An 11,599-nucleotide genomic window follows, 5' to 3' on the forward strand; every position below is an offset into this window, starting at 1 on the left:
CGAATGGTTGAAGCGAATTCATTGATGAAGTTTACAAACAAAAAGTTCACATACAAAATTATGAACACTCGATAATCTTTATTCACTCCCGCTCGTAAATAAATAAACAATCGATATGCCATTGAAGGGTGTGATTTGACTCCACTTTGGCTTGCAGGGAACGTACCACCCCCAGGGTACCTACTCACGGTAACACGACAAAAGTTCAACGATTTCTCCTCTCCCCCTTTCATCATTATTTGTTACGTTATTAATGACTCAATATCGCTGCACCACGGCTACCTCATCTGCATCTTCCTCTGTTGCCATACAGCATATTTACGATAGGCTGTGTTGAGAAGTTGATTGAGATGAGTTGTCAAGTGCTGGCTTATTGCTGAGTAGTCTCGTTGAAGGTGATCCTCGAATTTCTTCAGTCTAGCTGTATGAAACCTGCGTAGTGCCTCGTGCATTCTCACAGCCTTCTCCTCGAGCTGAAGAGTCGTCGGTGGAAAACTCCTCCAGAAGTGTCTCAAGAGCTCACAAGTACAGACGTAGACACTGCGAAGCTCCTTCTCCAGTTCTAAGGGTATTAATTCTGAAAATACAAAAATCAAAGGGTTTTAAAATAAAATCAGAGTTAATCCGATAGTTATAGTTATGGGTTTCTTCAAATGAATTACAAAAAAAAAATCAAGAACTATGATATTAATTCCATAAAAAACGAACGACTTTTTCAAAAGGAATGAAACCAATTACTTTATCTGATTAAATCCCCCAAATCACCCTTCCCCTCTCCACAAAGCCACAAATTCACTTACGTCCAACATTATCCTCCCTAAACCCCTTCATGAGTGCTCCACCAGGTGTGAGTTCCCCGAGAGCAGAGACAGCAGCAGCAGGACTAACAAGAACACTCTGCCTAGGTAAATTATTCCCATTAACCCAATAATGAGCCTCTCGTTTAAGCTGTCCCAGTGTCGCCTGCAATTCCTCGCCGGTGGCCTCATTGGTGCCAGTCCCCGGTACAGGTCCATGCAAATACCTATCTACATGACTTAAATTCAGTGGAGCAGAAGATGAAAAATGGCTGTCCCGACTGGAGTCCAAATCGTCGTAGACTAATTTCTCCTGTATCCTAAGTTTTTTACTCTTTGGCTCGTCCTCACTGGCTTTATTACCCGACGAATTGCCAGAAGCTGAACCATTGACCTGTGGAGTCGTTGAATCGCCCCTCTTCTCGCTAGTTTTGGCAGTGCTGGCTTTCATCACCATTATACTGTGCTGATTAAATCGTTTAATCATACTTTGGTGGACAATGTTACCCGAGGATTTGTCTATTTTTCCTGTACCACTACCATAGCACTCGTCTATCGTAGTGTCCTCGAAGGAGGTGATGTCGAGCAGTGGATCATTTATACCAGTCTGTATATCCTTCTTCAACTCCTGATCGTCTATTTTGGCACACTCGGTGAAGAGATCTTTGGTCCCGGCATTAATTCGATCCCTGTGAAAGTAGTGAGATTGAAAGAATTTTGTCCAAAAATCGGATTCTGATATCTTCTCGGTTAACACGTTCTCCTGATGCTTTTTCTTCACGGCTGGGTAGGTCTTGAATATGCAGTCTATTATGTCCACTGTTAAGTTGTACTTCAAACCGTTGCAACCGTCAGTCACTGGCTTTATTTCCGCCTGAGGAGAAAACATTTATCTTAGTGGGAATTGTCAAAAAAATTGTTTTTTCATTTCTCTCGAAAGTTGACGACTCTATTTTACTTACGAGAAAGGCACTATTGACTCCAATCTCCTGTCTCTCTCGCGCCTTCGTTGTGTACTCCGGTGCATGGAGATTCCAAAATTCCTCAGCAGTCACCACTTGCGTTGGAACTAAATCACGATAAAGTTGCAGCAGAGTGGGATTTTCCGTTAATAACCTGGAATCAAATGAATCTTGATGATTAAAAAGATCTCCCCAGAAAATCCAGTAATTAATGATAAACCGTTACTTTTTCTTCTCCTCAATTTCCTTATTGACTTTTCTCTTGAATTTCGGCAGCAATTGCTGCAGCAACTCTTTGACATCGTCCCTGTCCTTGACCTGTGCCTCCTGTCCACTTTTATTGACGAAATGAAACGTCGACGACGTACCATCGTGTAACACCAGTTGCAATTGGATTTTCGATTTACCATCAGGTGATATTTTTTGTACTGCAATTAATTTCAACGATTTCTTACTCAATTGACAAATTGATTCTCAGATTAACTGACGATTTTTTTTTTATTATTTAATTGTATAAAATAAAATAACTGGGAACTGTTAATTGTGTCAGGATTTTATGTGAAAAATTAGAAATAATCATTGGAATATGTTATACTCACTTTTTATATCAGCATATTGGTGACTGACTGATACGGTGTCCCTGTTGTCCATCATCCACGCAATTCTCTCGTTCATTACGTAAAGTGTTCCATCGCCTTTTTTGTAACGAACCTGGCCAACTTGCATCAGAACATCCTCTGATGAGGTAGTCATGGTGGACGTGGTCTATGATAGTATTTGCCTGCGAAGTCAATTCGAGAATTAATTACAAAATTTAGAGAAAATGGTTGAGTGAACGAGGGGGTTTGATTGAGTCTCAAAAGCAGAGCTTGTGATATCTCTTATCTCAGGTAAATTGTTGCCAAAACCTCTGTCGTAGGTGTTGTCTTGATCTACAAAAATGAGCTTGACGAAAATTTCCTTATCTCTTTTGGTTTTTGAGATATTGGTCGGAGATTGATTAAGAAGCATTTTATTGTTAACAAACTTCATTCAATGTATCGATAGCAGCATCAGTAACTGGTAAATAAATCAGAAATAATTATCTACAGATAATAAATTCTTAATCACCATTGCACAGTAAAAAAGAAAAATTATTCATTCGAGCTGCTTCTAAAAAGAGATAATCTGCAGAACTACTGGAATAACTTCTCTATTTTATGATGTGCCTTCCTATTCTGATCTATATCTCTGAAACTGTGACAAAGAAATTCTCATCCAGAAAAAATCATGAGCTAACAAAATCTCTCTCCATGTTTTGTCGTTCTCATTGAGCTTCTGGGCTCACAACTCCCACAAAATATTTTTTTTTAATTACAGAATTATAAATAATTAGTAATCTATAAATCTTCATCCTGCCACAATGCCCTCCCCCCCTCCCCTCAATAAAAGAAATCGCCCTTTACATCATCTCCAAGAGATCTAATCCACAAAACAAACGTCCTTATTCGTGTCAGATTGTATTTATGACTGACTGTTCGTCACTGTGTCCTTGAGGCACTCCGCACCACATTAGTGACTGATGCAAGACATTCAATGGTAAAAGCACCGACTCCAATGACCAAAAGTGCCGAAAAAAAAATCATGGCTTCACTCCCTTCAGGGCCAATAACTCTTTCTCCCTTCAGGGCCCATGTTCGACCCCAGAATATTCACCAAAAAAAAATCCTCGAAAATCCGGGGGGTTGGTACGGAGTTCAATCATGAGAGAGATAGAAAATCGTAAATGGATAATTATAACTCACAATTTTATTAATTCAATGAGACTGTCTGGGGTTAAATAAATATTTCAAACGATACTTGGGGGTTTCGCCGTTGATAATTAAATATTTGTGGTGATTTTTAGACAATTTTTACCGGTGAAATTGCTCGAATTTTTGTGGAACGATGTGATGGCCTGTCTTTCGTCACGGCCATGTGCAGTAACACACATCGTTGGCATCGTGAGGACGGCTACGGACGGACCGTCGGTACGAACAACATCGACCTGCGAAGAAGACTGGCGTTACTGCTGAGATCAGAGACGCAATTGCCAGCGTTTCCGGTGGTTTTGAGGGTACTCCCGTCCTCCTAACCTGTCTCGAAATTTTTTTTTCAGTTATTTTTCCCTCAAAAATTCCCAAAGATCCTAAAAAGGCATTTAAAATCGCCAAAAGATTTCTTTGTATACAAAATAACTAATTTTTCCTGATAATTTAGACGCTCGCTTGACTCTCGAGTCGATGAGAGCATCCACAAGATGGCGTCGGGCAGTTGCTAGTGGTAATCGGAGTGTAGTAAAATTTTTAGTGTTTGGAGGGAAATGTGGAGATGGGGAATAATTGTTAGGGGTTTGGGGGTGCACAGGGCTAATTTTTGGGAGTTGGGGGTATCGGGGAAGGGTTATAAAGTGATTGTTGGCCCGGTGGTAGTGTGGAGGGGGAAGGACGCGGCCTTGTCTCCCTCTGTGAGATGGCAAAGTGGAGCTCGAATGTATGGGTCGACGCACAGATGGTCAGAGAGAAGCGGTTTTGCTGGTGTTCGGTAGAATGTCTTTCGTCTTTATTAGCGAGAGAGAGATGGCGATAATGACTTGAATTGATGATTTAGGGGAAGCGTCATGAAAAGGTAATTATACAGGCAATAATGGGACATGGAGGGCAATTTCCTTTGTTTGGCAAAATTTCAGGGTTTTTCAGAGTCTGTTGGGGAGGGGGAATTGATATTTATCTTCTAATTACTGGATTTAATTAGACGATAATGGAATTTATGTCAATGATCACAATAATTGCGATAATAATGCGATAATTAAGCACTTAAGTGGCGAAAATGTGCATTTTTTGGTTTTCCCTTGTGATTTTTTTCATTTTTTTCCAATCAATAAGTAAGGAGTTAACAAAGGCAATTTAACTCTTCATTAACATTTGTATATTTCTGAAAATTAATTTTTGCCCTTATTCCTGAGTATTTTTGTTCCACAATCTTCATATTGTCATAATTTTTTATTATTTCCACAGGCTCTTGACTCTTGCTATTGGGAAATCACCAGTCAGTCGCGTAGTGGGTGTAAAAAAATGAAGATATGAAACTGTAATCGTTGAAATGTCGGGGGAAAAAATCTCACTGATCCAGCAAGTGCAACCGGGGGTTAGTCTAAAGGCATTTTCCATTACCACCCGGTGGTTTTACGATGTTCATATGGTGCCAGCGTATTTTTATGTAAGTAGACGTTATACCTACCCTGAGCTGACCGTAAAAATGTGAATGCAGGACTATCAAGTCGTTGCTGTTGCACGACTTTACGATGGGGAGAGAGAAAAATTGCCAGGCTATTTATCCTGGGGGGGGGGGGGGGAGGATTGTTTTTTAATGAAAATGGCACCGATGTTCCTCGGGCTTTACATTGAGTGGATTTTGAGTGATAGTGAACAAGTGCATCGACGGCGTTCATATGCTAATGAGGAAAATCGAGGGAAAAATTAAATCGATAATTTGTTTGATGAAATCGAATGAATTAAGTGTTCACTAAAGACCAAATTGATAAACACATTTTGATTTTGTTTTCGGTAGAAAAAAAATTAATTCAACGTATTTAACCACAAATTGTTCTTAGGTTTTGACAGGATCGTTATTTGTTCGTCATTGTTTTTCATTTTTTTTCAAAGTAAAATTCAATTTTTTTGTTCGATAACTTGAATTTCATTAGCTGCGAATAAATATTCGAGTCTCTTTCTATTTTTTGGTTGAGATTTTTGTAAATTCGGGGAATTGAAAGTGAAAAAAAATTATTTGTTGAAAAAAAGATGTTGAAGTTTGTTAAATTGTTTATTATCGATGTGAAATGGGGATGATAAATCGCTTTTCTTTAGTAGCGAATTATTTCGTTTGCAAATAATCACCAAATGGATTCCATCACAATAATCGAATGCCCGTTCGTCATCGTTGAGAGCGAAAATATTGTTTCATTCGATTAAAATTGGAGGCGATTGGGTTTCGCTTCAATTTAATTTTTCCTGTGGTGAAAAAAAAAATGGTAATCCGTTTAAAGTTAACTGTCGGTACGTGCTGTGAGTGTGTTATTACAATCAAACGACAACATTGAGGACACATCAGTGAGAAAGTGGTTAAGGTTTGTTAATCGAGAGACCGCCGTCAGGTCGATTAACGATAATTCAAGTGATGAGTGAAATTTGTGGGGGATTTCGTATCTTCGGTGGACTTGTCATCCTCAGTTGGTTATTCAACTGGACGGGAGATCAGCAACATTTCTCCAGATCTCCAGCATGATGGTGAGTCCATTGATTATCTACTGAGTACTTGAGAGCGGATAGTAGCGTTGACTGGAGAATTAGTAAACTCACGTGACTCAACGGTTACAATCTGTTATCAATAGTTTTCATTTTCTCTTGCTCCAATGTCATCATTGTTATCATATCGTTGGTATTCGTTGACGTGAAACCGAGGAGACGAGTTGTGCCTTAGTATTTACCCCGAATTTTCCGGAAGAATGGAGGTTTGTGGTGATAAATATCCATGAAAGTTATAAATATTATTTGGTTATAAATCGAAAACGCGTTCGTAGATTATTTCGGAATTTGTTTAGATGAAAAATATTTGTAAATATTTAGAGATGAGTTTTTCTTATGAGAAATTTTAGATAAAATTTAGACATCTAGGGGGCGAAACAAGGGACGAATGTTAATTTTATTAGAAAAATTATCCTCCCAAGTGTAATTTTTCCAACAAAATTTGACCTTAAAAATTGTTGATTGTCATTTCGTCCCACGTTTCACCCTCTAGAGGTCTAATTTTCACCCAAAATTTATTTCTGTGTATAAATAAAAATCGCGTCTGTTAATTATTTCGCAATTCGTTGAGAATGAAAAAGTTTTAAATATTTTTGGAGTCCAAAACTCGTTTTCAAAGATGAAAATTATATTTTTTCCAATCAATCAATCGTAATTTATACTGAATTTGCCCTTCGGTGTGGAAAATTCAACTGAACTCGTGCTGAAGGGAACGATAAATTCCTGGATAAAATTTTCAATTAAAACGTATAAAAAAAATTCTGATTTTCATTCATCAACTCGAAGACAAAACTTCATCACCATAAATACGATAATGAACAATGATAGTGTACTATCCTGTCACCCTCGACTTTACTCAAATATTGCTTTTAACGTTGAAGATAACGTGAGTTTGACATTAGCCCGACTACACTGTGAAGATAAGAGGAGTCGTTGCCATTACTCCGTCATTTACTTCCCGATATCTACCACTGAAAAAAAAAATCTCAAATCTTTATTAACAATACTCATGCGTAAACTTTGTTATCTGCACGTATCAAGTACCCATTCGCCTATTCATTGACGAAGTAGATTGCGTAAATCAACTCAATTACTCGAAATGAGTCGATTCAACACGGCTTTGTACGCGGAAACTCGAGCATGTTTTTCATATTGCATCATCATGCCCCCGGTAATTAAATCTGGAATTGCATAATATAATTGTATTGAGTGTTTTTTGTCACTCAACTTGTCAAGGATAAACATTTATTGTTGTTAGCCGCCTGAATTCCAATAATGATTGCGCCGTATACGAAGAAATGCTATAAAATTTTCTATTACGAAATTTTCCGTAACATTTTCCGTTAAAATTTATTAGTCAAATGAAGATTAAAGAGGCGCTAATTAACCGCTATTTACTGTACAATTAAGCAGTTGTATATGAAGCCTGTAATAAGAATACAACGGCCATAAAAAATGCAGCCGTTCGCATCCGACGACGTCATCGTCGCGCTTTCCAGATTAAAAAAAATCGTTATCATCATTCGCAGTTGTGGGCAACAATTTCAATGTTGACCGTGAAAGTAGATATGAGACTCATCAAAACGAAAAGTTATAAATACAAATGCAACTGTTCAAAGGCCTCCACCATATTGACGCGCTTGCGCGACGTCTTTAACGCGTTTCAATATACGAGAAGTGCTAGAAAAAGGAAATAAAGAAGACACCAAGCGCTGATTGCTCTAGGCACGTTGTACTGTTTCTGTTCTATCGATCGCGTGCTCATACGTTTTTCTAGACTTGTGGGGGATTTTTTTTTTTTATCCATCGGTGGGAGGGAAAGCGCGCGCTGCCCTCGATCACGATCGATTTGCGGTGGAAATCATGACGGAGACGTTGGACAATTTGGTGAGAGTAAAGTCAACAAATTTATTCCATTTTACGTTATTTCATTGTCATGTAATCACTGCATATTCATGAATTCGGTGGCTTCTGGAGTCATTCTAATCGTTATTTTTAGGTTAGGTAACCGCGTGGTTTTTGCAGGCTTGCGCATGTGCAGTGCTTATCATTCCCCAGAGCTTCAAGTTCACTTGGTTTTAATGTTGATTTTATGAGGGCAGGGTAGGGCCATTAGAATTGATGGATCGTTAGCGGTTTTTTTGCTTTCAAAATTATATTAAAAAAAATCATGAGATCATTTAGAAATGATCAGAATGATCAGGATTAATTTCGTGGATTTTTTTTTAATTAACTTCTATTTAGACCATTGAAAGCTCTGAGAAGGTAATCCGAACCGCTGGTCCGCTAATGCTTTCCTCGCTTCCCAAATAATTCTGAAAATGATAATATTAGTTGGGAACCCCAAAAATGACGCTTATATTTTGAAAAATATTTATCACAAGTGCTTTGAATAGTTCGACTATACAAAAATTCGGGGAAGTTAAATGGTGAATTTGACCAAGTTGACGCTGCCCTCATCACACTCATTAACTATTTCGTAACCATCATAACATAGAGGAAGAACCTTGTCCCAATTTTCGTCTCTTGTGTTGAAGATCGATAGACCCGAGGAAATATCAAAGGTCCATGTTCACATACCGTACCCAAACGATAGTCGTACACAATGGAGACAATGGCTGGCGTCAATTTCCGGTTGGTTATAAATATCAAATAAAAAAAAATTGATTTATTGTATGTAAACAGTTGAAAATATGAAATGAATTTTCCTACTTTCAGCTACATTATCAATGGTAGCAGTTGGTACTGTTTATGGTTGGACAACGACAATGCTGACTCGTCTTGAGAAGAACAAAGATGTACCATTACAGATAACCAGTGATGAGGGTTCATGGATAGTATCAATAGCTGTGATAACGTCAATGGCAGGTTCTTTTATTGGTGCTTGTCTTGCTGATTTATTTGGACGTAAAAAATGTTTACTGAGTACAAGTGTTTTCTTCATCAGCGGTTGGATTATTGTTATATTTGCTAATAATGTTATTTGGTTGTACGTATCACGTGTTATATTGGGAATTGGAGTTGGTATGTCTTATACGACAAATCCTATGTACGTGTCGGAAGTTGCGGACATCAACATACGTGGAGCATTAGGTACTCTAATTGCTGTCAACGTCTTCACTGGCTCGCTAATCACTTGCAGCGTGGGACCATTTGTATCGTACAACACACTTGGTATTGTTCTCCTGTCTATCGCCGTAATCTTTGTTGTGTCTTTTGTATTCTTCCCGGAGAGCCCCTACTACCTGGCAATGAAGGATCAAGAGGGTGAGGCTCTTCAAGCGATCATGTACTTCAAGGGATGCAGCAATGATGAAGCTAGACGAGAGTTGGATATAATTATTAAGAATATTAATGAGAATCAAATCAACTCGGAGGATTGGAGGATGAAGACCAAGAGATTGTTGTCGCATAATAATAGGAAAGCTTTTGTTATGATTTTGGGACTTATTGTGACGCAACAGCTCAGTGGAAATTTTACTACTATGCAGTACTTGTCCAAGTTCTTTGATGCTGCCAATATTGGGATTAATTCGGATTATGCTACTATCATTGTTTTTGCTGTTGGACTTGTGTCAGGAGGAGTGTCTACGATAACTGTTGAGAAGGCTGGAAGGAGACCTCTTCTTATTTTATCGGCCTTATTTTGCTCGATTACTTTGGGCATTTTAGCTGTTTATCTGCTACTTAATTCGAGGAAGATCGATTTGACTGCTGTTAATCTTTTACCGGTTCTTCTTGTGATACTGTTTGTGATTGCTTATCAAGTTGGCATTGGGACATTGCCAAATGCCCTCATTGGTGAATTATTTCCAACATCTGCCAAGAGTATTGCTGGTGCTGCCATTACGATTTCAGATGGAGTTCTTGGATTTGTTGTATCAAAGCTGTATCAGATTATTGGTGATGCTTTGGGAGAGCATTATGTTTATTTCTTTTTTGGGGGATTTTGTTTTGTCGCATTTGTCTTCATTCTGTATTATATACCGGAAACGAAGAATAAGAGCTTTGGGGAGATTCAGGAGGAGCTTGCCAACAGTTGTGTTAAATTTTCGGTTAAGAAATGTTGGCGGTCATCGGAAAATGACCACAGAACTCGGGGGGGAAATAGTGACGATCGTATTGTTTGACATTTGGGGTCTTGGAAAGTCAATAGACGGCGTTTGACACAAACAGTGTTTTGATATTTCAGAGATATTGAATGTGAACGTTCAGGGAAGCTTCGAGATTAAGCCGTCTGGAGATCTTTTAGCCAATTCGTCTTCTTGCGATATTATTAGGAGAATTTCTCGGGGAAGTGGTCAAAGCGGATGAGTTTAAAGCTTTTATAAGCTCGGAAAAACTTTTGTAGGTAGTTAAGTTGCGTTGGAAATCGCAGTGCTTTTTTTTAATGGTGAAGATTATATGGAGAGGAAAATTCGGGAAAAATTAGGTGTCCGTTCCGTAATCTGCTGGTCGAAATAGTATTTAGTAAAAATTACGGAACAGTTGCGCACTTTTTCAGTGACTTTTCAGTGAACGTTCAGTGAAAACATTCATAAATGTATCGTACACAGAACGCGGAAATTTGAGGTAAAAATTAGACTCTCGGGGGTGAAACGAGGGACGAAGGTTAGTTTTATTCGGAAAATTACTCTCCCACGTCTAATTTTTCCAATAAAACTTAATCTAAAAAGTAGTTGACTGTCATTTCATTCCACGTTTCGCCTTCTAAACGTCTAATTTTTATTCAAAATGTTTTTCGGTGTAATTTTTACCGAATATTGTTTTGTCTAGCAGATTACGGAACAGACGCGGAATTTTTCATAAATTTTTCTCTCGGTGTAGCATGACGTGTCTGCTATCACCACTTTTTTGGGATATGACTACATCCGTTGACAATTTAATAGAATGTATTTAAAGTTTATTTGTATGTAAAGTGACGATTTTTATAAAATGAAGAAATGTGAGCTTAAGGAAATATTGCGTTTAATTTCAACCCTTTTTCTACCATCAGTTAATTGAAAATGTTTGATCGCGTTTGGGAAAGAGCTGATGCTGAAACCAGTCAGCGATAAAACGAGTAACAAACATGGTTCGAAAAAAGTGTATTAAAAATAAATAACTAGTGAAAAGGGCTTTCTGGGAAAAACATAAACATGAAACATTCTCGGGATGAGGTTGGGAGTTGAGAGTAGATACAGAATAGCATGGATTTTGCTCGTTTCTGGGATTAAAAAGTTTTAGGGGTGACAGTGTGTAGATGGGAGGGAAACGTCGAAACGGTGCGATCGACGAATCTAATGGACGAGAAAGTTGAAAAACTGACGGGAGGGGGGGGGGAGGAGAAATACCGCGGAAGAGTGGAAGGAAGAGGAAATAAAAATGAGAGGAGTTGAGGTAAAAACAATGGGTGTTGGATATAGTCAGGGCCATAATTTGATTCGATCGAACGGATGAGTTAATAGAATTTCAAGGGGAAATTCAACAGTTCTCTACCACCGATTTTTATGAAAACATATTGACATCAACTACT

At 38.3% G+C, this 11,599-nt stretch overlaps 2 protein-coding genes across 7 annotated transcripts; one reads left to right on the forward strand and one right to left on the reverse strand.

Moving 5' to 3' along the window:
• Positions 1-133: 133 nt before the first annotated feature.
• Positions 134-3,808, reverse strand: LOC135163638 (general transcription factor IIH subunit 1). Of its 4 annotated transcripts, none has more exons than XM_064123236.1 (7): positions 3,656-3,779; positions 3,274-3,420; positions 2,359-2,540; positions 1,986-2,187; positions 1,760-1,913; positions 801-1,671; positions 134-577 (listed from the first exon to the last, which is right to left on the reverse strand). In XM_064123236.1, the coding sequence occupies exons 3-7, from the start codon at positions 2,510-2,512 to the stop codon at positions 279-281; spliced, it is 1,680 nt and encodes a 559-aa protein (XP_063979306.1). In that variant the 5' UTR covers positions 2,513-2,540; positions 3,274-3,420; positions 3,656-3,779; the 3' UTR covers positions 134-278. The 4 variants fall into 4 exon arrangements, with proteins under 4 accessions (XP_063979306.1, XP_063979305.1, XP_063979303.1 ...); XM_064123235.1 differs by having other exon boundaries at positions 3,205-3,420; XM_064123233.1 differs by lacking the exon at positions 3,274-3,420 and having other exon boundaries at positions 3,656-3,808.
• Positions 3,809-5,646: 1,838 nt separating this feature from the next.
• LOC135163640 (facilitated trehalose transporter Tret1-like) lies at positions 5,647-11,044 on the forward strand. 3 transcript variants are annotated; one of them, XM_064123239.1, is made up of 3 exons: positions 5,647-6,066; positions 8,622-8,718; positions 8,803-11,044. In XM_064123239.1, exons 1-3 carry the CDS (start codon positions 6,061-6,063, stop codon positions 10,212-10,214), a joined length of 1,515 nt encoding a protein of 504 aa, XP_063979309.1. In that variant the 5' UTR covers positions 5,647-6,060; the 3' UTR covers positions 10,215-11,044. The 3 variants fall into 3 exon arrangements, with proteins under 3 accessions (XP_063979309.1, XP_063979308.1, XP_063979307.1); XM_064123238.1 differs by lacking the exon at positions 5,647-6,066 and adding an exon at positions 6,138-6,290; XM_064123237.1 differs by lacking the exon at positions 5,647-6,066 and adding an exon at positions 7,436-7,971.
• Positions 11,045-11,599: the final 555 nt, after the last annotated feature.

This window comes from Diachasmimorpha longicaudata, chromosome 6, assembly GCF_034640455.1.
Source record: "Diachasmimorpha longicaudata isolate KC_UGA_2023 chromosome 6, iyDiaLong2, whole genome shotgun sequence".
Lineage (NCBI taxonomy): Eukaryota > Metazoa > Arthropoda > Insecta > Hymenoptera > Braconidae > Diachasmimorpha > Diachasmimorpha longicaudata.

What these genes read in the sequence shown, in the direction of transcription:
- LOC135163638 (XM_064123233.1), bottom strand. Translation starts at nt 2,512, where the DNA reads ATGACTACCTCATCAGAGGATGTTCTGATGCAAGTTGGCCAGGTTCGT. An exon ending in CCAATATGCTGATATAAAAA is followed by an intron (nt 2,188 to 2,358) that starts GTGAGTATAACA and finishes AATTAATTGCAG; the next exon opens with TACAAAAAATATCACCTGAT. An exon ending in GAGTCAATAGTGCCTTTCTC is followed by an intron (nt 1,672 to 1,759) that starts GTAAGTAAAATA and finishes TTTTCTCCTCAG; the next exon opens with GCGGAAATAAAGCCAGTGAC.
- LOC135163640 (XM_064123237.1), top strand. Translation starts at nt 7,948, where the DNA reads ATGACGGAGACGTTGGACAATTTG. An exon ending in CGGAGACGTTGGACAATTTG is followed by an intron (nt 7,972 to 8,621) that starts GTGAGAGTAAAG and finishes CTTGTGTTGAAG; the next exon opens with ATCGATAGACCCGAGGAAAT. An exon ending in ATGGCTGGCGTCAATTTCCG is followed by an intron (nt 8,719 to 8,802) that starts GTTGGTTATAAA and finishes TCCTACTTTCAG; the next exon opens with CTACATTATCAATGGTAGCA.